Raw genomic sequence first — 26,387 nt, 5'->3', positions numbered from 1 at the left:
GCGGCATCAATATTACAGTACATGTCTGAATGAGGTCCTTGAGGGACTTCCATCAAGACCCATCAACCACCATCACACTTCATCCATCTTTTATCAAAGTGCTCGGAGAGTGTGTGTGTGTGTGTGTGTGTGTGTGCGCGACTGTGTGTGTGTGTGTGTGGGTGCAAGTGTGTGTGTGGGTGCGAGTGTGTGTGAAATCACAAGAAACCTATTGTACAGCACCTGTTAAGTCACTTCTGCGGCAGATGGACATGAGTGGACATGTCCCTGTGCACCGCAGTAAGGCTGCCAGGACATCGCGTATCCCGTTCATATTTCATAAGGGGGGGAAAGTAATATAATGGTATCAAAAAGGTCCACAAAGTTTTGAAAAGTACGCGAGATGACTTTAATGGAAAGTAAACTTGGCTATGTACTGGACGGATGGACGCCTAGATGGATGGACGGACGGACGGACGGACGGATTGGGGAGATATGGAGGGGCACTGGTGAAAGTTTTATAATCGTTTTATAAAGTTTTTATAAGTCGTATAATATCTTCCTATTTGTAGGGAGGCGAAGGGAATGCAGTGGTACAGCGCGTACGCATGCATGTATTGATGCATGCAGACGTTCGAATGCGTGTGCGCGCAGACTGTATGCATGTGTTTATGCGTCTTACAGCTAACGGCAAGATCCATTCGTCCAATATATCCCTGGTCAAATTGGACCTCTAGTCCTCATTGCCCCCCAGCCAAGACAAGATCATCAAACATAAGAGTTCTTAACAAAATCACCACTGCCGCTTCTTAACTCTTCACAATTAACTAACAGGCTCTCACTGTGAAAATACAATACTTCTAATTACTATTATTAGAAAAACTACTAGAACGTATTCTAGTAGTGCAACTAAATCTAGGCTGAAATGAAACAGAGTGGTACTTCTAAAATAACCTCCTAATGGTGAAGAATGTCGTCCGTGTTTTTGCCTGATGAAAGAATAAACAAAACATGCGGTGGGTGAGATGGATGAGGTAATAAAGGAGAGGGAGGGATCTCAAAAAGCTGCGTCTCTCAGATTGGCGCACCCTTGTTTTTTTAATCTTCTGAGAAGGCACTGTGGACGCGTCGCCGTCCCGTATTATTTAAACGGTCGGGGGGAAAACGTCTGCGATTTGCCGACGTCGAGATTCTACAGCAGAGAGTGTGTGTGTGTGTCCCCCGTCTTCGCAAAAAATGTTCTCCCACACATATAGACCCCCACTCCCGAGACGAGGAGTCCTTGGATCTCAGAAAGCGCCGACGTCGTCCCGTTTCGGAGCCGACGGGCGGCAGCAGGCAGCGGCGATACCGCCACCACCTAAAAGACCCTTCCTCCTCCCCCCCCCCCCATGCGGGTAGGGGGGGGGGGGGGGACCCTCATGGTTCCTTGGGGGTTCCAAATGACACCTTAAAAGGTGCGGAAAAGGTGTGTAAACTCTGAGAGCGTACACATGTCAGGGCCCGTTTGGTTCCATTTGTACACTCTCAGAGTTATGGGGTCCTGGGGGCGTCCGCTGGCCTACTGGTCCAGGTGCATACCACTCAGGCATTGCCACATAGGCATGGATGCCTGTCGGCGTCGCCGGTTCGATTCCTGATCCGGGCGACCTTTGTGTCTCTCCCCATCTCTCCCCACATTTCCTGTCAGTCTACCGTCCTATCAATAAAGGCATAAAAGCCCAAAAAACAAATCTTTTAAAAACAACAACAAAAAAAGAGTTATTATGGGGGTCCTGGTGGTCCCGTCCCGTTGCTAGAGGTAAAGGTAGCTGACCCAGTACACGATGTTGAAGAGCAGGAAGGACGTGGGGAAGAAGACGCGGGAGTAGGCGTCCAGCTCGTGAATCTTGACGTGCACGCGGCCCCGCCGCCAGCCGCCGTCCTTGCACTCCTCGTGGCAGCAGAAGAAGCTCTTGCAGTCCTTGCCGTCCAGGCACTCGTACAGGCAGCCGTCGTCGTAGACGTCGCGGTGGTGCTGCCAGAAGAGGGAGTTGCCCGCGGCGGGCGGCACCGGCGTTCGGTGGTGGCCGCCGCCGCCGCCACGGCGTCGGTGGTTGTGGTGGTGGCCTCCGTGGAGGGCGGAGTAGGCCTGCGGGGGGGCACATAGAAGAAGTTAAAAGAGAAGTCCAGGCTAGAAGGCTATCTTACCATTAGATGTACTTATTTTCTCCCCCAAAGACTGGTCTAGGTGGCTTTTTTCAAAAGATGCTATATCTTTGCTACCCGATCAGGGCTTTAAACAGGAGAGATTGGTTTTATTGTAAATCTGCTTATTTCTCTCGCTCGAAGATTAAAACTATGCGGTATACGTCTGCCGTTTATAATGATAGTACAGTATCTCACCCAAGCTGTAAACTAGCAGTGCTCGGACATTGCTGTTGTTAAAACGCTGAACTCACGTTGAAATATCGTGTCTCGCAGGACTTCCGGATGTGCGTTCACCCAGTGCTGTGCGGATCCCCCGCGAGAGACAGGCATTTCAACAAAAACTTTATACGTTGTGATGTAATGGCTTTTTTTGCTAGCTGGCCAGCTACGTAATAGGCCATTATGCACAGCAGCCATTTTGGAGAGAAATTGGGTCTCTTCTCACTTCCTTCACAGGTGTTGAAATAAATAAAAGGTTTGAGAACTACTGTGCCTCATGAAATGGAACCAGAGCCTTCATTAGTATCATTGCTAACACTGAGAAGAGACCCAAATTCTCTCCAATATGGCTGCTATAGCCTATTTCTAAATGAAAACGCTGGTTATAACCAATCGCAGATGCAACCAGTAGCAACCAACTGACCAATCCACTGGGACTATGGGGTCAAAAGACGCGAGCTGAGCTCACCAGTGCAGCTGCTTGTCTCTCGTCAGGAGAGACAGAGGCAGTGCTGGCTGAGACTTGTTTATTGCCTGATTTTCACCTCAAATCTTTTCAGACACATATTTTAACGTGCTATTCGTGGCAGCCCAAGAGGCTTTCCCTGATTAAAATCATGCGCGAGTGGAGGAATGTGAGCTATGGGAATCAGACGGGTGAATGAGATCTCATTTAGACTCATTTATATTCATATTCAAGGTCTATCTATGTTATCACACAGCACGTTTGTGAATGTGTTTACAGGAAGTAATGAAATAAATACTTTTAGGGACTTTTGACGTAAAAATACACAAAAACTGATTATTATCTTTCCCGATGCCTGACATGATCGGCACTAGAGGTGTAATGATACATTTTAACAGCGATTCGATACATATCACGATACATGGTTGACGATACGATACATGGACAATATTGGTTAATTCATGGCGATAAGATATGATTCGATTGAATTATTTAAAATCGATATAGTAAATATTTAGTAAAGAAATTAAATCTGTGTGAAAGGTGTGGATAGTGCCGATTTTTAAGGGAAACATGTATTATTATGGATATAAATAAGTAAACACAGTGATTATCTGCCAAATACATTGACATTGTATATTGACAAACCATGAACCCAGATATTACACACATTTATCGATAGACCAGTATAGCTATATGGAAAGGAAAAGTAATGAAACCCCTACCTTTAAATTTTCCTTCTTAAAAATGCTAAATACAATGCAGGTAGGTAGTATCGATACAATCGATTCTTTGCACTGCCGATTCAATACAAAATAAAACGATGCGATTCGATTTTAGCTGTTTTCATTTCGATATACTTCGATTTTTCATGTTAAAAACGATATTTCGATACAGTTACTATATCGTTACACCCCTAATCTGCACGCAAGCGAGAAGAAAATCAAGGGAGGAGTGTGGGTGCGAGAGAGAGAGAGAATGAGAGAGAGAGAGAGAGAGAGAGAGAGAGACAGACAGAGACAGAGAGAGAGAGAGAGAGAGAGAGAGGGGAAGGGGGGTGGAGAGTGGGGGGTTGAAGTGAGATATGTGTCACGAAGGAAGAGAACTGACTGAGTGGGCGGCACAGAGGGTGGGTGGATTTCGAGGGGAGTGGGGGGGGGGGGGGGGTTGGTGGTGGTTGCAAACAGGTGCAGGAATACACGAGGCCAGGGAGGTGCAGAGAATAGAGAGGCAGGTGCTGACTAGGGATGTGAAAAAAAATCGAAAATCGACTCGAAAATCAACTCATGCTCACCGCGACTCAAAAAGTATGAGTATTTATAAAGTTTTTCCCCAAAAAATGTTTTAATCGCTTGTTCAAAAACGTTATAAGCGTTAATGTTTTCCAAATGTGAGCGGACCGGTGTGTGTGTCTGTGTCTCTGTGTCGGGGACGAGTGAATGTCTGTGTTGTGCATGCATGTATCGCAGATTCGCATGCATAGTACGGCGCTAGTCAGGTCCGCGGACTACTGGTTGAGAAACACTGCTGGTCTGTTTGTGTGCACCGTCATAGCAGTGCGCGCTGACTGGATGTGTTTTGTTTACGTGCCTGTGTGCATGTATGCTTGACATGAAAGCTCGCTTGTTAATGGCAGCGTTGCCTCGTGTGCAGTTATTTTGTCAAGATTGACAATAAAACAACACAAAATACATTACTCGTCGTTAATGCGACACACCCGTGGATGCGGTCGGGGAGCGAGAGCGAGGCAGACCTCCACGTTTGATACACTAGCCTGGGGTGCCAGCCTGAGCGCTCCCACTACTTTCAATGGACTTTGTCACTCCGCTTCTAGTCTCTAGAGAACAGACTCCATGCTAACGCAAAGAACAGCAATTATTATTATAATTATTATTAGGGCTTTGATGCAAGTTCTGATGGGTGCAGCTGCATAAGTTGTGTCAGCTGCTGCTTAGCGAAAAAAAAGGGAAAAAGGTCGATCGACGCGTCGATTTTCGGCCTCGACGCGTCGATTCGCAAATAATGCGTTGATTAACATCCCTAGTGCTGACATTTCTAAAAGGGCCTTTTGGTGTAGATATCGAAGATAGCCTACCTCCAAGCTCACAGCTTGTTAGCTTGGAAGTGAGCTATTTCCGATGCTTGATTCCTACACATTTCTTGATTTCAACAGATGCAGCATTCACGTTCAGAAGAGTTTGGACAAGGCAATTAACGCTGCAGGTATGGTATGGAAAGGGGGGCATTTGCATTTCTTTCATCATAGTAAAAAATGCATTCATGGTCTGGAGAGGGCACTTTTTACAGACGGATAAAAGGGCAGGGGCTCAAGCCCCCTTTGGTGTCTATGTGTGCACGTCCCTGCACGAGACTATCCCCTGACAGAGAGACAGACAGACAGGCCAGGGGGAGAATACAGTATTTTTCATTATATACAGTGTGTTTTGACCGGCGATTGAAGAGGAAGGGGAGCCGAATGCATGCTGTGGCATCGAATGATCCACTCTCCGGGAAGCTTGTGGAGGGAGGGAGAGAGGGAGGGAGGGAGGGGGAGAGAGAGAGAGAGAGAGAGAGAGAGAGAGAGAGAGAGAGAGAGAGAGATGTGTTGGTTGCTGTCAGCAGAGATGTTTACGAGTCTTTTGATCTCGAGGCCGAGTCGAGTCAAGAGTCTTTGATCTCGAGTTGAGTCTGGAGTCTGGAGTCTTTGGGGGGTCGATTCCGATTCTCGAGTCTTTGATTTAGAGTCCGAGTTCAAGTCGAGTCAAGAGTCTTCAGCACAAAAAATATAATATTTTCTTTTCCCCTTTTTAATTCATTTTATCTATCTATAAATGCGAGAAGTCTCTGCGTGCGTGTGTGTGTGTTTGTAATCCGCGTATCTCGAGAACCGTTAGTCCCACCGGGTTCAGATTCGGCACGCGCGTTCCCCGCTGCGGCGCGGAGTGCAGTGCCGGGCCTCGGCCCGACTCCGCATGCGGTTTTCCCGAAGCGGCGCGAAACGTTCGGAATCTCCTTACGCGGAGCTGATTGTTAACATCAGGCTGTTCCTGAGGAAATCGGCACAATCGCTGACTCATTGTGACATCACTTCATAAAAGGCTCTGACATCACATACGCCAGGAGTCAACAAAAAATCTCTGTGAATGTGTATGTATGTATGTGAATCTCGAGAACCGTTCTTCCCACCGGCACGCGCGTTCTCCAGAAATCTCTGTGAATGTGTATGTATGTATGTGAATCTTGAGAACCGTTCTTCCCACCGGCACACGCTTTCTCCAGATATAGGCATAAAATGAATCCCCGAATGCGGAGCTGATGTCTGACATCAGAGTTTTCCGCAACCGGTACTGTGTGTGCAGAGATCTCCATATATGGGCATAAGGGGACAAAGGCAAACAGATGGTCAAAACGGGTCCTATGACAACAGGTATATTGGGGTTTGCATTAAAGGGTGGGGACAAAGGCTAACAGATGGTCAAAACGGGTCCTATGACAACAGGTATATTGGGGTTTGCATTAAAGGATGGGGCATTCATGGGGTCCGCTCCAAAAAAGAAAATAAAAGAGACAAAAACAAACATAAGACAAGCGACAAAGCGTGGGACTGGGAGGATGACTTGAATGATGCAGATTTAAGCAGGCTGTGTATTCTGCTTAAAGAAGAAACAAACAAAAAGCGACAGAGATCTCATATATGGGCATAAAATGGACGCAGATAAACAGATATCTCCATATACGGGCATAAAGGGACACAGACGGACAGATACAGAGATCTCCATATATGGGCATAAAATGGACACAAATAGACAGATATCTCCATATATGGGCATATGGGCATAAAATGGACCCAGAACTATATCTGCAGTGATCTCCATATATGGACATAAAATGGACGCCGACAGACAGACAGATACAGATATCTCCATATATGGGCATAAATGGACACAGGCAAACAGATGGTCAAAACGGGTTCTATGACAACAGGTATAATGGGGTTTGCATTAAAGGGCGGGGGATTCATTCCCTATAACAGATATCTCCATATACGGGCATAAAGGGACACAGACAGACAGATACAGAGATCTCCATATATGGGCATAAAATGGACACAAATAGACAGATATCTCCATATATGGGCATATGGGCATAAAATGGACCCAGAACTATATCTGCAGTGATCTCCATATATGGACATAAAATGGACGCCGACAGACAGACAGATACAGATATCTCCATATATGGGCATAAATGGACACAGGCAAACAGATGGTCAAAATGGGTTCTATGACAACAGGTATAATGGGGTTTGCATTAAAGGGCGGGGGATTAATTCCCTATTTACATCGTTCTCGAGTTGGCCAGGTCGCCGACTAGACGCGGGCGGCCCAGCTTCTAGTTATTTAAATATACGATGTACCCTAAGGCTGAAATACAGGTTGCGTTCCGAAATGAGCACCCGAGCGAGCGCACTCCCCAATTAGTTTGTATTGGCCAGCGGGTTCAGTGCTGTCCGTTCCGAACGCACTGACAGTTGATGATCTACACACACTGACACACACACAACCCGAAATTGAAAATGCACAGAATGAATGTTTATCAAAATAGTAGACTACATTAATTTAGGCTCCTTTGCGTCTTAAGTGCAGGTGAGCTGTAGGCACAGCCTGACCCTGTTTGGGAATAAATCAAATCAAGCACGATGTCCTATGCACCGTGGATGGACACCCCACTATTATTTCCTACAGTAGCCTCGCATTATGGCATTGAGTTAGCCAGTTTCAGGAAAGGCACTACAACCTACTCACGTTGGCTGTTAACTAGTCTCGCGTGGCCAGACTGTTGCCTCCGCGATTTGGCCAAATGCTCCCGGCATTCGGAGATTGTGGAATAGTTGTCTGGCTATGCGAGACTAGCTGTTAACTAATGGATTTCCATTTCGTCTCCACTGAAGTAACGCATACGTAGTATGTCCAACATGTCACATTCACAAAGTGAACCTTTTTCATCCTTATCCATCTTTGTGCATTGGTCCAAAACAGAGCTACAACTATATCGCGACAACTAAGTGACAAGTTCTGACAACTGACAACCTATATGATCTAATACTGTAGGGTTTATTGTTTAGCCTACATCAATAAGCCTCTCAAAACCAATTGCATAGATGGCTTGTTACGACACATAACACATGTGCGTTGCCTGTAAAAATCTGAGATACAAGCTATTAATCCACTGTGTCATGGCGCTAGGCGTTGTGTGCATGTAGATGGAACACAATGGAACCGTGTAATACGAAATGTAATTTCTCAACTCTTATGCCTCATTCACACTACAGATATATAGTTGAACGTTTTGCTTGGAAATTCAATGTAATCTCAATGGAAACCAGCTTTAAAGGCTGGATTCCAAGGACAGCCGACACGCCCAGCCTTTAAAGCTGGTTTCCATTGAGATTACATTGAATTACCAAGCAAAACGTTCAACTATATATCTGTAGTGTGAATGAGGCATTAGTGCTCGTCAGGGTGGGGGGTCCCCAGTTATCATAGACAGTATATAAAGGTTGAGGGTGTCGTCGCTTGATTGATGAACGTGTCACACACCGTGCCTAACGTGTATGTACCAAAAGCCACACAAATAAATAAATGAACGTTTACAATATGAAAGTGGTTCAGTGTGGCTGTGGGTATTAAAAACACTGAGCCACGAACGTTATTAAAGACCCAGTGAAATGAAAAATATGTTTTTCACACTTTTAGAGTTTATCCGTAGTAATCATATGGGCATTCCTAACACTAGATGCCAGAAAAATAGAAAATAAACCATTTTTGTGTATTTTTATATCAAAGGTCCCTAAATAGCCCATTCTTAATTATTTCCTGTAAACAGAAACGTGCTGCGTGATGACATAGACAGGTCCGCTTGAATATAAATGAACCTTTGATTACATGCACCTGTTTGATTCCCATTGCTGGCATTCCTCCAAATACAGCCGTTTTTAATTATAGAGCTACAGTGTTGAGGTTTTTTCTTAAATTAATTTTGTTTTCAATAAATAAAAATAGCTCTATAGCTCTACATATGAATTCATAGGCTATTTGTATGTTGAATCTATGGGCCCCCCTCACAGCAGTACAGGCCCCTTTTGATCTGAAAACCCATGCGGAATAATTTAAATAATTTAGCCCCTGCATACAAACTTTGTATTACTCATTGTAAACTTAATGAGCACAATAAAATATGTATCTGTAAACATTATAGGTTAGAATAATAAGCAACTTGGTAACACACATTCTGTACAAGAGGCAGCCTGGTCGTGTCTCTCTGCCTTGCTACTGAGGGCTACAAACAAAACATTAGGCATCACATGACTCAGATTTTACGTTCCTTGGCCAGAAGGGCTGGTCCCTTCTGATTGGTTCAGAAACACACAGGCTTCCTTTTCAGACTGAAACTTCAAAATAAACTACCCAAAATAGCCATTTCACTGGGTCTTTAACAATACCTTTTAGTTGTGACTGAAAAGCAACAATTTCGTACATCGATGGCCAAAATGCAAAAACTCCTATCTGAAAAAAAAAATCACCTTGTTGGGAAAATGAAAAAGAAAAATGTGTGTTCAACACCAAAACCTCCTATCTACTACTACTAATTCTAGGTTAAAAACCTCCTCTCTCTATCTGCAGTCGACAACATGCAGATAGGAGGTTTTTTACCTAGAAATAGTTAGGCTATTTTTTGGTTAAATAACACTTTTTACAGCACTTAATTATGCTCCTTTTGAGATCAAGACATTCAACAGGTCTGTTACAAGTATTACCATTAACATTTTTTATCAACTTGGTGTGGTAAAAGTTTCACCACCTGACACCAATCATTAGCAATCAACAAGGCAATGCAGATAGGAGGTTTTGAGCTTCAACATTTTGCCACTTACTGAAACTGAACAAAATAGGGGTTCTATTCACATGAAATTGTTTTACAAAATGCGCGACATTGTCCCCATTTCAAGTGAAATCCAAAAATCATGACATTTGCAGATAGGAGATATTGCATTTTGTCTATACAAGGTTTCCACCCGACAGTGCCGCCGATGCTAATGAAGACGGAGTGTAGCGTGGAGAAGGGGGTGGGGTGGTGGGGTATGGGGGCATTGACAGCAGCAGCATGGTGACTCAGTCTGAGTGGATGTGTAACATGGCTGTACTGTACATTAAAGCGATGGTTCTCTCTCTCTCTCTCTCTCTCTCTCTCTCTCTCTCTCTCCCTCTCTCTCCCTCTCTCTCTCTCTGTCTCCCTCTCCCTCTCTGTCCCTCTCGGCAGGTGGAAGCCAGGATACTGCCCACACACGCAGCGTTAGAGGAGCAGGGACGTGCAGAGGATGTTTGAGGGGCAGGGGCTGAAATTTCCCTAAAAAGGGCACTTTTGCCCGAAAACAGCAAAAATGGCCGATCTACAAGCACATAGATTTGGCTATTTTCGGTGTGCAACCATAGAGCTATAATAATAATAGAGAGGGCAACTGATATCCCCGCCCGTCCACTTGCATTGAGTTGCTCACCCAGCGCATGAAGCGTACTTCCGCGTTTGAAACGCCTCTGAAACGTGACGTAGTGGGTCAACTATTTGGCCTCTTAGCCAATCACGACGGTCGGGGAGCGAGAAACGGGGAGGCGGGGGTAGCGGGGGGCTATCTGCCTCTGTTTGAATAGTTGACCCAACTGCAGTACCTCAAACGGCCACCATGTACTTTTTGCTTCAAAGCGCCCCCAGGGTTCTGGGGGCTTGTGTGCAACCCCACGCTCAGCTTGATTACACCAAGCCTTTAGCATTAGCTACTGGAGATGCAGCTTACAACATAGTTTTGCATTTCTTTCTTCATAGTAGCCTAATTGCTGCATGCATGGTCTAGAGAGGGCATGAGGTAAAAGGGCAGGGGCTCGAGCCCCCTTTAATGTCCATGCGTGCACATGCCTGTAGAGGAGAGATTGTTAGCTAGAGATCAACGGCTGTCGGTGGAGAGTGTTCGGCAGGGGTGGGGGGGATTTGCATTGGTGCACTCGCCTCACTTTGGCACTCGTTGGAAATGCCCGTGAATTCATGCGAGCATGACAAAAAAAAACGTGTGGGCGCTTGCCATGCCATGCATTCACAGAGAGTCGTGTGCACAATTGAAACGTGAAAAAGACACGCACGGTACATTGTACATGTCGTTGCTGTGGGCCATACATTGTTTTTTTTTTTTTTTTTTTTTTTTTTTTTTAAGTACATTTATGTCCTACTTCATCATTTAAGCCCTCACAAAAAGTAGTGGAAGATAGCAAACTGAGATTGTAGATCAGCTATTTTGAACTATTTTCTGAAACATTTTGAAAGTGAAAGTGGTTAAGGTGTCCATGGATTTTTATAAAACAGAACAAGTGAAAAAATTCATTCATTTTAATTTCCTGAAAAGTAACAGTTTTGGTACATACCAGATTTTCATGCGACAGCAACAATGACAATACTACACTTTATTATTTGCCTTGTACAGTACTGCACCGACAGGGGCGACAATATACTCACCGCCATTCTCTGTCTCTTGGGAGGGACCTGCTGTGCGTTGTAGGCGCAATAGTTGATCATGGCGTACTCTATCATGGCGGCGAACACGAACAGGAAACAGACGGTGATGAACAGGTCCATGGCCGTCACGTAAGACACTCTGGGCAGGGAGTTCCTGGCCACCGTACTCAGAGTGGTCATGGTCAGCACCGTGGTGATACCTGGAGGGGAGGGAGGCAACTCCTGGGTCAATATGTCATCTACGCCAGGGGTTTTCAAAGAGGGTGACGGGGCACCCAGGGGTGCCGTGACGGCAGTCCAGGGGTGCCGTGAGATAGTTTGATAATATTTGGAATTTATTTGGACACTTGAAAAAATATTTATTATCATTTTAAACTTGAAGTTATTTTCAGTCAGTTCTAACCAAAATGGCTATTATCTCAACGTTTTCCTCGCAACATAATCACTCAAATATCGTCACTATCGGGCAGAAACCTCGTATCTCCAAGTTTCAAATGTGTATGTCTTTTGGTAAAGCAAAGCCCTGCTTCATCATACAAGACTGTCGCACAAAACTAGTGAAAACAGCCGATCTACAAGCAGATCTTGCTTGTAGATCTGCTGTTTTCACTAGTTTAGTACATTTTATAGATGATAAATTCAAAACGAATGGTTTTGGACAAGGTTTCCTCCCGACAACGACGATATGCTATAAATTATAATGTAGGGGTGCCACGGATTAAAAAAAAAATGTATGGGGTGCCCTGAGACAAAAAAGTTTGGGAACCCCTGATCTATGCTGTAACGCTGAACAGGAAATGTCAGAGGGGCTGAAATTTCTAAAAGGACCTTTTGGTGAAAATATCGAAAATAGCAGACCTCCGCGTTGTGAGCTTGGAGGTCGGCTATTTCCGGTGCTTGATGCCACACTGAACTACGCATAATCAAGTCAATACTGGAGATGTGGCGTACGGCAAGGATTTCTACACAGAGAGGGCAATTATTTCAACATAAGATGCTCCATTCAAGTTCAGGAGAGTTTAGACAAGGCAATTCTATTGTACCTTCAGGTATGGCATGGAAAGAGGGCATTTGCATTTCTTTCCGTCCCTTAAACTATCACCACCTAGGAATATTGTCGACAGTTACTGCTTGGTCCAGAATTCCACGACGCAGCCATAATAATGCCTCCCATAGCTTGTCGATGGCGAGGCATACAGTAGGCTAAGCCACTGTACAACACTGCACATCGATCGACACTAAAGCTAGCTTATGTTACAATCTCCTCGCTGTCTTCACTTCCACTGCACAGCAATGAGCACGGGCGCTCATTTCATCTCGGAGAGAGAGAGTTGAATGATCTATGTTAATTCAATTTACATTATGTTAATTTAACGCTCATGGATCTTTGCAGTGGGGAAATCCAGGGGCGTCACACACAGGGGGGGGGGGGGGGGGGGGGGGAATGGGACTGAGTTACTGGGGCCCAAGGTGGATTATTTTATGCTTTATCTATGGAAAAATAGCAGATAATACAAGCTCAAGTAGATCTGCTGTTTTTGAAAAGTCGTGAAAATGTGTGCAAATCTTTGTATATGTATTTTTTTAAGCCAACATTTGTAACTCAAATTTTGCTTCTGGGAGTCCCTGCCCTGGAACTAAATATTTTGAGATGGGGGTCCGTGGCCACATACATATCATTTTGGGGGTCCTTCACATGAAACAGTTTGAGCACCAATGACATAGAAACATAGGTTTTTCTCAAAATATTTGAAATATTCAAAGACTATTCAAAAATACAAGCTTGCGGTGTGGCACTCTGCCACGCTGTGAGCTTGTATATCTGCTATTTCTCAATAGTTAAAGTACCCAGGGCCCAGAATTTGGTGCGACACGCCTGGGGAAAGCTATGGGTCCAAGTGATGAAAATGTGAGGAGGAGTAACCAGCTCTCTCACTCTCTCTTTTAAATTGAATTAAATTCAATTTAAGTCAGACACTTTGTCAACCATCATCAGCGCTGGCTCATTATCATCTTTACCGTTCTAAATGCCTTTTGGGAGCAGCTGGACACTGAGAGTGAATGTCCCTGGCCGCGCTGATGAACACTGCGACGGAGAACGGCCCCTTTTATTGCGTGTCTTATCGCCGCGTTGTCAACGGCGCTGTTTGACACATTGGCCCTCCCGCAGTGTCGAAGAGAGACAATAATGTCCTCGCTTTGTGAAATGAAATCAATTCTTTCAGAGAGATAGAGAGAGAGATGAACTGGGTGACATTAATGCTCGCCATGGGCCGCCACACACATACTGTACACAGGCAGGCACACGCACACGTGCACACACACACACACACACACACACACACACACACACACACACACACACACACACACACACACACACACACACACACACACACAGGTGCACGCACGCGCACACACACACATTTGTATTCAGGGGCGTCCCAAGGGGGGGGGGGAGTGGGACTGAGTTACTAGGGCCCAAGGTGGAGGGGCCCTAGTAACTTTAGCTATTGAAAAATAGCAGATATACAAGCTCACAGCGCGGCAACCGAGTGCCGCGCTGCGAGCTTGTATACCTGCTATTTTTGAAAAGTCATGAAAATGTGTGCAAATCTTTGAATATATATGTGTTTTTTAAGCGAACATTTTTGGGGTCCCTGGGACGAAATATTTTGAGATGGGGTTCCATGGCCAAATGAATATCATTTTGGGGGTCCTTCACATGAAAAGGTTTAAGCACCACTGCCATAGAAACATAGTTTTTTTCTAAAAAACGTAGAATGATTTGAAATATTCAAAGACTTGCACAAACTTCACAATTTTTCAAAAATCTACAAGCTCGCAGTGTGCCGCGCTGTGAGCTGCTATTTTTCAATAGTTAAAGCACAAAATAACTGTGCAGGGCCCGCAGTGAATCCTTGTACCCAGGGCCCAGTATTACTATGCTTATGACAACATAAAACATTCAGGGTGACGATGTTATGATTGCCAACAAGCTTGTAGATCTGTTTGCTTGTTCTGTGCGCGACACTGGCACGCAAAGCATAAAAGAGTTGCGTAATTCCGACTTGACACCCTAAAACCTAAACTCTGCCTGCTTAATATTCTATGGTTAGCCGAGCTTCCCTTTTTTTAAAAACCATAATAAAACATAATTTCTCTTGTGAGCTCCAGGAAAATGCTTCTCACAAAGTCTGTTCCTCAAATTCTGCTATACTTGTGGGGATAAAATACAAGTACACACGCATGCACGCACAGCCACACGCACACCCACACCCACCCACGCACACCCACCCACCCACCCACACACACACACACATTTTCTTGCTTTTATCCTTCATTTCTCTTCTTGATATCTCTCTCTCTTTTCCAACCTTTCATCCACATCTTCAACATGTCTTGTGCGTGTGTGTGCGCGTGCGTGTGTGCGCGTGCGCACGTGCTCCACGGTTTTTGCCAGCGGTTTCCATAGAGACGAGAGCTCCTGTCTATTTCCAGCAACCTCCACTGGTCTACACAAGTCTAGACTGTCTGTCTGTCTGTCTGTCTGTCTGTCTGTCTGTCTGTCCTCTGTCTGTCTCTGCATGTCCTCTATCCTCATTGTATGTCATTGCCGACATTAGGGAAAAACAAAACTCAACACAGGCGAAAAGCAAAGGGCTCGCTGCTTAAAAACTGGTATAATAAATGGTAGTTAGCAGTGTGTTACAGTAGCAGTCTTTTTCTTCTTTTTCTGAGGATCGTCGGGTATGTTTACGCACGTGCAAACACTGTCGCATCACAATTAACCAAGTGACTGACGCGCAGCGTGCAGTATTTCACATCACGATTGTGTCGCTTTCCCGGCACGGCACAATCTGCACAATAACGGGGGTCTGATAAATAAATTCTTGTAAACAACAAGACCTCGTTTCTTATTCCCATATGAGACAAAAATAAATAAGACACACAAGAGTGATCAGAGTGCAGTTTACTATGCTGAGAGAGTAATAAGACAGGTACAACAGAATGAATGGTTCAAAGGTTCCTGCTCTGACAAGATGGCGGTCAGACATTCGTATATAAAGAATAAAGAATATGACAGTTAGGTGTTGGACAAGTTCATAGGTTCCTGGATCATAACAACAAGACAGAGACACGTAGGGTCGGCTCTCTGTATATTTCCACTGGCCAGCCCCAAGGTTGTGTCCAAATAGTGTTACAGTATAAGCATGGAAATATATAAATATATATATGAACAATCAATTAAATTGATATGATGTTAAAGTTATACCATGTAACTTTTTTTATAAAACAAATCTTAAAATTGTCCTAACTATTAAATCGCTAAAGTTTTAGAACACCCACTCTGTTATTTTCAGCTTCTGAAGCCTTCTCTTTATATGTTTTCTATGAGTTGTGAGGGGGGTAGAATTTCCCGGCAAAATGATGTCATCTCCCACATGATACACTACCGGCCAATCACAGCGCGGATCATACACCACCGGCCAATCACAGCGAGTCTTGCTGTCTCTAAAGGAAGTAGCTTCCCTCAGCAACTGTGTTTACATTGGTGAAGGAATCTTGCCTGCTACTCCCTCAATCCTGGTCTAAAAATGACGGGAGACGGCTCTACGGATGCGTATCGGCGAGGCGGAGGTGCTCGCGACGGCCGCGGTGGTCCGCGGACCCCCGTTCCGGTGGTCCGCGGCGACTCCGGCCGAAAAAAGCAATACCGCTAGTTCCGCTACTGACCACTAGTTGAGCAGCTTCCACAGTACAGCTTTAACTAGTGATTATATCCAATCAGGGACATTAAAACTCACATCCAGGGAGAGCCGAGAGAGAGCTCCCTGCATTGAGCGAGAAATATGCACCCGTTTGGACCCCCAAAATGATATGTATTTGGCCGCAGTCCCCCATCTCAAAATATTGTGTTCCATGGACCCCCAGAAGCAAATATGTATGATTAAGACTTTTCAAAAATAGCAGATCAACAAGCTCATAGCGCACCACTCTGTGATGCGCTATGTGCTCACAACGCCTCGCCTCAAACGAGAGAACGGCTATTTTCACAAAGTTTTTGCCTTTCTCGCGCAATATTTGACCATTTGGTATTAATTAAACAGAATAATTTGGCGATACCCCGTGGGGATCCCAACCCCCTGGTTTGGAAAGCAACTGCTCGAATAGACGTTGGGTAGCTGGTACCGTCACAACGCACGACGTCACAAGATAGATAGACAACAAAGGACAACGCATGTTCTCTCCACACTATACTTTCGCAAACAAGGAAACTAGCGGAATGAGAATCCCTCCCCACCGATTTGACAGTTAACATAATGGAGAGCCAAGCAAGTCTGCCTGGCACTGACAGCTTGTCACAGGAATGCGTTTGGCTGGAAAAATGTGGGTAACATATTGTGTGTTTCACTGCACAATGTGAGGTGTTCCAAAAGGAAACTGTTCCCCATGGCAACGGACCGGAGTCTAATGGTCTCTCTCTCTCTCTCGCCACATGTACGACCAAAAAAAAAAAGTCTCTAAAAATAGTTCTGGTGCAAAGATCTGCAACTCATCGCTGTCGGGTGGAAACCTTTTATGTCCAAAGCAGTTCATTTAAATATATATATATATATATTAGTATGGTTGCTATAGGCAACCAAACTATTGCTCTTGTCCATCCTTTTTCTGTAAACCTTTATTTCACCCAGAGTAAAACCCCCAAAAGTCAATTGAGTTCAATGGACGTTTTCTGTGGTAGCCTGTACTGTGCATGCACTATGCATGCGTGTTGCCTCGAGAGCTCTTGTTTTTGTTGTAATAAATTTATTGCTTCATTATCACTCTACCTTTGTGGAAATTCAAATTCTATACTGGAGTAAGGTTTCATAAAATCCACTACAAGCACAACGGCGGGGTCGCGGGTGGGTGTGAGATGGGCGCTTGTTTTCAGTCGAGACGAGGGAGGCGCGCCGTCTCAAGCGGACTTGATTCACGTGAGACACCGCCGAGCGAGCTAAAGGTGTGCGCCGTGGTCCCTCATTTTGGCCTTCTGCTCCTCAAAAAAAGATAATTATGCCCTGAGGCCACAGAGACCTTGATGGCCCTACTACGGCGTCAAAAAGCATCAAAAGTAGCAGATCCACAAGCTCGAGCTTTGGAGCTTGCCTGTCTGTTACTTTTGCTATTTTTGAATTTCAACCCTGAAAAGTAACAGTTTTGGACACACGTATGAGCTGTTCACTTGATAGAAATAGAACGTGGCCGCCAGTCGCTCAGGAAGTAGTCCTGGTTCAATCCCCAGCTGGATTATTGTCAAAGTGCCCTTGGGCAAGTCACTCAGTCCTTATCTGCTACAATGAGCAGGTTGGCGCCTTGCATGGTTTCCTATACCATCGGTGTACGCATGTGGATCTGCGTGTGAGTGTGAATGTAATGAACATTATAAAGCACTTTGGATAAATGAGCTATATAAATAAACCATTTGAGAATCCAAGGAGTGGCTGCCTGACATTCAGTGGAGCGGTTAGTAGAGCAATACCTTGCTTTAGGGCATGTCAACAGTAGCAGAGGGCTGTTGAGGGAGTGAAAGACTGCATCTTACTTCCACCCCTGCCCCATACAGATTGGAGACAGTGACCTTACGGGCAGCAAGCCTGCTGCTTCAAACTGCGGGCGATGGAAACCCTTCGCAAACCTCTAAAACTTTTAATAACACAACAATGTCATGGTTGTGTACTGCTGATGTACTTTACTTCAGGACCTGTCAGACACGTGCTGCCACATACACAGCAGCACACACGTGGTGGAACGTATATGGGAGTACATTTTGTTAAGTACTGTACTTTAGTACAACTCTGAGGTACCTTACTTACTGTACTTAGTCAGAAATGGAAACAGTGCGAGCTACTGTCAGACATTAAAGGACAACTTTGGTTTTTTACAACATATTTTATATTGTAATTAGAGAAAAGAAAAAGTGAGTGTTAAAATGTTTACATTTGCTTCGTTCTATTGTTTTATCGCGTTTACCGTGCTAAAATGTGGGGCATGCGTACGCATGGGGGCATGCGTACAAGTGGCTAAATATGTCTTTTTAGACAAAATAAGTCTGCAGTTTCTTTATTGCTATTTACAGTAACACTTCTAGCCCCCATAAGTCACAACCAACCATGAAAGGTAGCGTTGTATCTTGGGAATGGGCTTATTCTGTGTAAAAATGACATATTTAGCCACTTTACGTACGCATGCCCCCAACCACTGAAATAAGAATCTCTAAAACAATAGAAAGAAGTAAATGAAATAATTTTAACACTCATGTTTTATATTCTTTAATTACAATCTAAAATATGAACCCTTGTTGTAAAAAACGAAAGTTGTCCTTTAACTCTTTCAAAGCCACAGAGGTAGATTGACGAGAATTATTAATTAGGCAGCCAAGCCACAGACGAAGGTTGACGAGAATAGGCTATTTTTGTTATAAAACAACTCAAAATACATTATTTTTGCCAATTCCCTCCAGTGGCAGATCATGAGACTGAATGAAAACGAGGAAGTGCACGTCCATTCTGTGTCTGCGTTGTTGTTATTCTAGGTTAGAATGCATTATACATAAAAACACACGTTGCTCCTCACCCGTAAGTCGTTACCAGCACATGCACGGAGCGCGTGCGTGGAGCGCCCGACGCAAAAGTAGGTATTAGCTCATTTTGTTAGCATGGTTGTATGAGTGTAACTATGGTGGAATTTAGCGTCACCCAGGGTACTGAAAAGAATGGACAGAACGGATAGATGTGCAAACTGAAATGGGCTGGCATTGATTGTGTTAAGGCTAAAAGGATAACACAAAAGAAAAAGAAAAGAAAAAAAGTAACACAATAATACATGTCATCAACAAATACAAAACACTATGTACAAAGGAGGAAAAGGGAAAACGGTGGCGGTGAATGCCACCTCCTTTCCAATTCATGGGTTTCATTTGTTGTCCTGAACGGCCATGTTGAGGACCAACAAGGTGTTTCAATTTTATCTGATTGGCACAGAACTTATGTTCCACACCAATCATAACACCTGTGTTCGTCCTAAATATGGCCGTTGTAGGACTACAAATGAAATCCATGAATATGCATTTACTTCCCCCTTGTGGTCTCCTGATAGATAGTTTTTCTTTTTTTTTGCCAATTTAGAAGAAACCAGTTATTTACATATTGTAATGGATGGTGTCAGGGCATTCCACATGTTGGTGGCAGAGTAATAGAATGTGAATTTCCCTGTGTAATTCCACTGAATTTGGCTAGTACTTTGAGTGTTTCCATTTCAGAGGCAACTTCATCTCAGAGGCAATTCATTTAACTTTCTACTCCACTACAATAATTTGAAAACTTTACTAAAATGTAATAGTTACTTGGCAGATTTGTATTATCTGAGCACAACAACTTCCTCCACCACTGAAAGTAGGCTGCCTGATCAGAAACTTCTGCGGCGTTGCAGTACATCTCAATGCTGCCCTTTCTAGGTCTTTTATCAGAGGCAGTCGATAAACCATAGACGACAGTCGCATAATAAAGTCGCCTCACATTGTGTCACGTTTCTCGCAGACAATGACTGTTAATGTGTCTGGGTTTACTCATCAAACCAACATGCGCAGGGCAGATTGTATGCTTTGTTGCTGTCAGCATGAGATTAATTTATCACGACGTGTTCACCTTGTGTTCAGCTCAGACACCTCCGTAACACTAATACACCGGAATAGTGCGTTGGCGCGAATATGGTTGTGCAGCACTATGAGCAGTATGACGGCAAGAGAGAGTTTCAGTGGTAGACTACTCTGTAGTACTCTGTAGTCTACCTCTGTACCGTATGCTATATTGTCACTGTCAGGCGGAAACCTTGCATGTCCAAAACCGTGACTTTTCGTGAAAAAAGTCACGATTAATTGCCTCTGGAAAAAAAAAAGTAATAAAAAAAGAACCTGTGTTCCAGTAGATCCAATTTAGTCTAAACGTATAGGTTCCGGACGGAACCATGTTTATTTAATACCGGAGGACAAGGTCCCCCTATGGGATAACAGCGCCATCTGGCGGTGCAACAGAGTAAAACTCATCTACTCCCGTACGAAAAATGTCATTTGTCGGAAGGGCTGTCAATCACAAACGAGGGCACCGCCCCCGAGTGTATATAAGCCCCCTGGGCTATCATGACTTCCTCTAAAGCCGCACCTCTGCGCCCGCAACTAGCGAACCGAGGGGCTTTATTCGGGGGACCTTGTCCTCCGGTATTAAATAAACATGGTTCCGTCCGGAACCTATACGTTTATTGTCATACCTCCAGACAAGGTCCCCCTATGGGACTCATACACTCCCCGAGAAGCCATGAACCGACAAGACTGTCGTGCACACCGACCACACCCGGAAGGAGGTCTCGTCAACCGACGTGACCCCTCTCAGGACTGGTCCGACCCAGGCCCACAGGGCCTGGGCGTGTTCAGACAGAAAAGAGACCCTGACAGACCGAGGCCTGCCTAATGCACTAAGGGCAGATACAGGTCCGCCTTATAATACTACAGTAATATAAGGGAAAGACTCAGGGTCCCCCCCCAGGTATCCTAGAGACAGTAGCAAGCTGTCCCAGGAAGGGGAGAGAGCCGCCCCACTACATAGTAGGCGGGGCAGCAGCACCCAGAACCGTATGCGCCATAGCAGAAGGCGCAACGTCCAGGTGATAGTAGGTCGCAAAGGTGGACGGCGAAGACCAATCCGCCGCCGCACAAATCTCCTCAATGGAGACACCTTTGGACAAAGCCCAAGAGGTAGACACACCCCTAGTACCGTGGGCCTTAAGTGCCTCCGGCACTTCAGACCCAGCACGGGTGTAAGCCAACCTAATAGCATCCACAATCCATCTCGACAGAGTGGGTTTGGACACCGCTTTTCGCTGACGGGCATTCATGACCACGAAAAGCTGAGAAGTAGACCTGCTGTCCACCGTCTTGTCACAGTAGGCCTTCAGGGCCCTAACTGGACAAAGACAATGAAGACGCCTATCCTCCTCCGATGCAAACGGAGGAGGATGGAAAGCCGTCAAAACAACAGGTTCCTTCGGGACCACTCGGTTCTCAGGAATAAAACTCAATTGAGGTTTAAGAAGAACCTTGGAGTCATTATTGAGAAACCTCATACAATCAGGGCTCACAGAGAGCGCATGAAGGTCGCTCACACGCTTAGCCGTAGACAAGGCAAGCAAAAGAGCTGTCTTGAAACTTAAATGTTTCAAAGAGGTCCTCCCAATCGGTTCAAAGGGTGCCTTGCAAAGGCCCTCAAGAACCACTTGTAGATCCCAAGCAGGGAACAAAATTCTAGTCACAGGTCTTAAACGGTCGACACCGTGTATGAACTTGACCACCTCAGGGAATTTAGATAGGCCCATGCCTGACACCCCCAGGTGACAGGCATCAATAGCCACTAAATAACCCCTAAGCGTAGAGAACGCCAGACCAAGGTCCAGGCGGTCCCGCAAGAAAACTAACACCTTTTGGGCTGGAGCCAAGTGAGCCACCACAGGTGGCTCCTGTAGCTCACACCAGTCCAAGAAAGCATTCCACCTTCCATCATATACCACCCTAGTGGAGGGGGCTTTAGCACTCTGAAAAGTAGCTACAACCGCCATTGAGAAGCCTGCGGCTAGCAGGTTCTCCCTCTCACAGGCCAAAACCACAGGTCTAGGGCCTGGGGGTCGGGATGGAAGATATCGTCCCCCGCCTGGCGCAGCAGGTCCCTATGCAAGGGGAGCTGCCAGGGGGACCGGTAGAGCAGTGGGGTGATCAGAGACCTCCACACTCCCCTGGACGGTGCCACGAGAAGAACCTCCAGGTTGGAACTCCTGATCCTCTCCAGTGTGGGAAGGATCAGTTCCAGCGGTTGGAACGCATAGAGACGGCCTTCCGGCCACTCGTGTGCGAACGCATCCACCCCCAGAGGCGAAGGTCCCCTCACTGAGAAGTAGAGGGGGCACTTCGCGTTCTCCTGGGAAGCAAAGAGATCGAACCGAGGTTGACCGAACCTGGAGAAGATCTGTCTCACCACCGCATGGTGGAGAGACCAATCCTCGTAGCGAGGCTCCCCCCTGGACAACAGATCGGCGCCGCCGTTCTGAAGGCCTGGAACATGGGAGGCTCTGAAGGACCTCAGGCGCGGTACGCACCAGAGAGTCATCTCGCGCGTCAGCTGATCCAGCGTGCGCGAGGAGAGGCCGCCTTGTTTGTTGAGAAAGTACAAGGCTGCCATGTCGTCCGTCCTGACCAGGACATGACAACCCCGGAGAAACGGTTCTAAATACTTGAGAGCCAAGTAGATCGCCATTAACTCCAGATAACTGATGTGGTACTCCAACGTGGCCGGGGTCCACAGACCCCTGGCTGAGCGCCCCTCGTGGGTGGCGTCCCAACCCGAGCGGCTGGCGTCTGTGGTGATCACCTTGCGTGACACCACCACGCCTATGGAGACTCCACTCATTAACAACGCCTGGTCCCGCCATGGGACTAGCGCGTCCATGCAGGCCTGGCTGACCACCACTTCCCTGCACCCTTGCAGGGGAGGAATCCTGAGCGTCAGTGTCCACCGCCAGAACGGTCTCATATGAAACCTGCCCAGGCGAAGAAGTTGCACCGCTGAAGCCATCAACCCTGCCAACTTCATACACTCCTTGTAACTGACCACTTGGTCCAATTGAAAGGAGCGAAGACACGTCAGGAACCTGTCCACCCCCTCCAGAGAGAGGCGGGCAGACATCGTGGTCGAATCCAGAGGTATCCCCAAGAAGGAGATCTGCTGGGAGGGCGTCAACATACTTTTGCCAAAAAGACGTTGAAAACCCAAGGCCTTCAGGTGGGCCAACACCAAGTTGGTGTGATATCCCTAATCCAGAAGGGATGCAGCCCCCCCCCCCCCCCCCTTTTTTCCGAACCAGGAAAAATTCGAGTCCAGAAACCAAGCTGGTTCAGGTCTCGCAAGAGCTCTACTACAGCACCATTGCATAGTACCGAGCTTATTTCCTCACTCAGAGCCCCTGCTTACAAGCGCGGGCTCGAGTGTAAATACCCCAGCTGGAAGCGGGGGTGGTTCAAGAAATGCAATCTAAGGCCACGTGTTACTGACGTAACACCCATTGCTCGGATTGCACAGTCTCCAATGTTTATCAGAATACCATCAAGGGTATTAAATAAACAAGGGTTCCGTTCGGAACCTAACCGTTTCACACAACGTGCTAACGTGCTGTGAAACGAGGGAGAAACTGTTAGGTTGCACGGGGGAGAAGGAACGTTGGGGATTAGCACTTCCGTATCCGGGAAGCTCCCCTCCTTATCCGGTGACGGCCGCGCCAACGGACGTGACGTCAACATGTTGAACGGTGGTGGAAAGAGAAACAGAAAGAGCATTCTGCGACATACGGTTCGTTACGTAAAAACATTTACCCCAGCACGGGGAAGAACGTGTAAACGTTTAAACCAGATCTGAGGCCTTTAATAGTTCCTTGCAGGGAAAATTAGGCCAACTCATAATCCCACACACCGATAGTGAAACACTTCCTGTCCTGCACTAGAATCGACACTACAGTGCCGTTTAGTGTAGGCAGAGGAAAAATGCACATAGGAGAAACCGCACCACTGTGAACCGCAGTTAACATGGGTGGGAACCTCAGCATGTCTGCAACCCATTCTGATTGTAACCTGTCTGCATGACTGCATGACTGGGAAATCTGTTATCGTGAGTGAGTAGAGAGCCCTGCATGGGCTTCATTACACTGAGTGGTTGCAAGCGATAAGAGGTTGTCCGTGCAAGTGTAGGAGTGAGCAGGCCACGCTTGCTCAAAACACTTTTTTTTTTTTTTTTTTTTTAAGACTTTGGGGACAAGGGAGGCAGTAACCATTTTCATTATCCCTGCATGGAATAAGGAAAATAAATATTAGCGCCTGGGGGAAGGAGGTCCCTGTGTAGTCAGGGACCCCTGTACCCACAGTCCAAGGTCATTTACGCCACCTCATCCCACAGGTTCTGTGGGAGGAGTCCGGCTCGGCATCCCTGAAGAGTGTTAAGATGCTGTACACAACACTCCATACTCCTGTTCTGAACTGAACTCGGCACGACAGTGCCGCTCAGTGGAGACAGAGGAGAATAGCACAGAAGAGAAGCTTTGTTATTGTGACTAATAGCAAAACAGTGGAGCCCATTGCAAACCAGGGAAAAACCTTTTAATTGTCACCAGTCTGCAGGACTGGGACAATAAGTAATCCTTTGAGTGAATAAAGAACCCTGCATGGGTCTCTATACACTAACTGGCTGTAAGAGAGAGGAGGGTCCTTTGTGCTAGGGACTGAGAGGTAGGTAAACAAAAGTTTTGTTTCGACTACCATACTCTTACTGATGACATGGGAAAAAACTACTGGGCAACAGAGATTTTCATTCTCCCCTGCGTGGGACAGAACTCAAACGTCTGCATTCGGGGGGAGGAGGACCGTGTGCCGTCACGGAACCCAGACCCCGTGGAGGGCTAGGCCCTCAACCCTATGTCATCTAACACACCCACTTCCCACAAGCCTTGTGGGGAGAGCTGTGTTCAGTGCGCTTGGGCGCAAGTAAGTGGTCTCCTTGAGCCCCACCATGTGGAAAAAACCACAGTCCGGGTGCCGCAGACCCAGGCCCCCTTCCACTGGCACAGTGGAGGGGAGAGCGGGATGTACTGGGGCGCCGCCGACCCATTCCCCTCCTTCTGCATGGAGGGGAGAGAGGGGGTAGAGGCGGAGGTGGGCGGAAGGATGCAGGGTCCTCGTGGAACCGAGGACTTGCAAGACTCACTTGTAGGAGGAATACTGGGAGAAGAGCCTTCAACCAAATTCCATCCCTCCTCATCCTCACTCTCAATTCATCCCCGCCTTTAACAGCGTTGTTCGGAGGCGTGCCACCAGAACATAAGCGTGCCAGGAAGATCCGGGCTCAGCCAGCATGGCCGAGAACGAAAAATCCAAGGGGAAGGAGGAGGAAGTCGCCGTTAGTCACCCCCAGCGTGGGGGCAGCCAGGCGGACCAGTAGGTTCTCTCCCCTGAATAAACGGCGCCAGCCGTGCCAGGGAGAGAGGGCGGGAACCGGCGTCGCCGCTCGCCGCTCCCGGCGTGGGAGCGGCCAGGCGGGGTCCCTCGAAGTTGCAGACGCCAGCCGTAGGGCCCCAGCGGCGCGCTGGAGCCCCCAATAGGCGTCGTGGCTGCAGGCGGGAACCGGAGCCGCCGCTAGCCGCCCCCGGCGTGGAAGCGGCCGGGCGGGGTCCCTCGAAGTTGCAGACGCCAGCCGTAGGGCACCAGCGGCGCGCTGGAGCCCCCAATAGGCGTCGTGGCTGCAGGCGGGAACCGGAGCCGCCGCTAGTCGCCCCCGGCGTGGGAGCGGCCGGGCGGACTAGCAGGCTCTCCTCCCTGGAAAGGCGGAGCCGAACCGGCGGGAGAGAGGGCGAGGGCCGGCGTGTGGTCCTGTGAAGCTGCAGAACGCCAGCCGTAGGGCCCCAGCGGCGCGCTGGAGCCCCCGATAGGCGTAGTGGCTGCAGGTTGCGGCCCGGGGCGGGAAGCAGCGCTGTGGCGTACAGCGCCGCGAGCCCCGGAGGCAGAAACAACGTGGCGTCGTGGCTGCAGGCGGGAAAAACCATGCCGCTAGCCGCCCCCGGCGTGGGAGCGGCCGGGCGGGCTAGCAGGTTCTCCTCCCTGGGACGGCGGCCAGCCGAACCGGCGGGAGAGAGGGCGAGAACCAGCAAGTAATCCTGTGACGTTGCAGCCGTCCGCCGTAGGGCACCAGCGGCGCGCTGGAGCCCCCTATAGGCGTATTGGCTGCAGGCTGCGGCCCGGGGCGAGAAGCAGGACAAACAGTGGAAAGTCCTAGCCAGCTAGAAGTAGAGACAATAGCGACACCCAAGCTAGGGCGCGCTAGCAATCAGTGCCCTGGGTGAGGGC

General features: G+C 47.1%; 1 protein-coding gene across 1 annotated transcript in view; it reads right to left on the bottom strand.

Annotated features, from left to right (window-relative positions):
• Positions 1-1,774: 1,774 nt before the first annotated feature.
• Positions 1,775-26,387, bottom strand: part of LOC308280591 (gamma-aminobutyric acid receptor subunit gamma-3-like) — a gene marked incomplete at its 3' end in the record, with an annotated part of 227,853 nt that continues 203,240 nt past the window's right edge. The window contains exons 8-9 of the mRNA XM_080720921.1: positions 11,417-11,616; positions 1,775-2,110 (exon numbers count right to left, since the gene is read on the bottom strand). Coding sequence (XP_080577047.1) covers positions 1,775-2,110; positions 11,417-11,616 — 536 coding nt within the window. The remainder of the gene's footprint in view (positions 2,111-11,416; positions 11,617-26,387) is intronic.

This window comes from Nannobrachium achirus, assembly GCF_963921795.1.
Source record: "Nannobrachium achirus genome assembly, chromosome: 24".
In the NCBI taxonomy this organism is placed as follows: Eukaryota; Metazoa; Chordata; class Actinopteri; order Myctophiformes; family Myctophidae; genus Nannobrachium; species Nannobrachium achirus.
The sequence above is the reverse complement of the archived record's forward strand: the minus strand, read 5'-3'. Positions and strand labels throughout refer to the sequence as shown.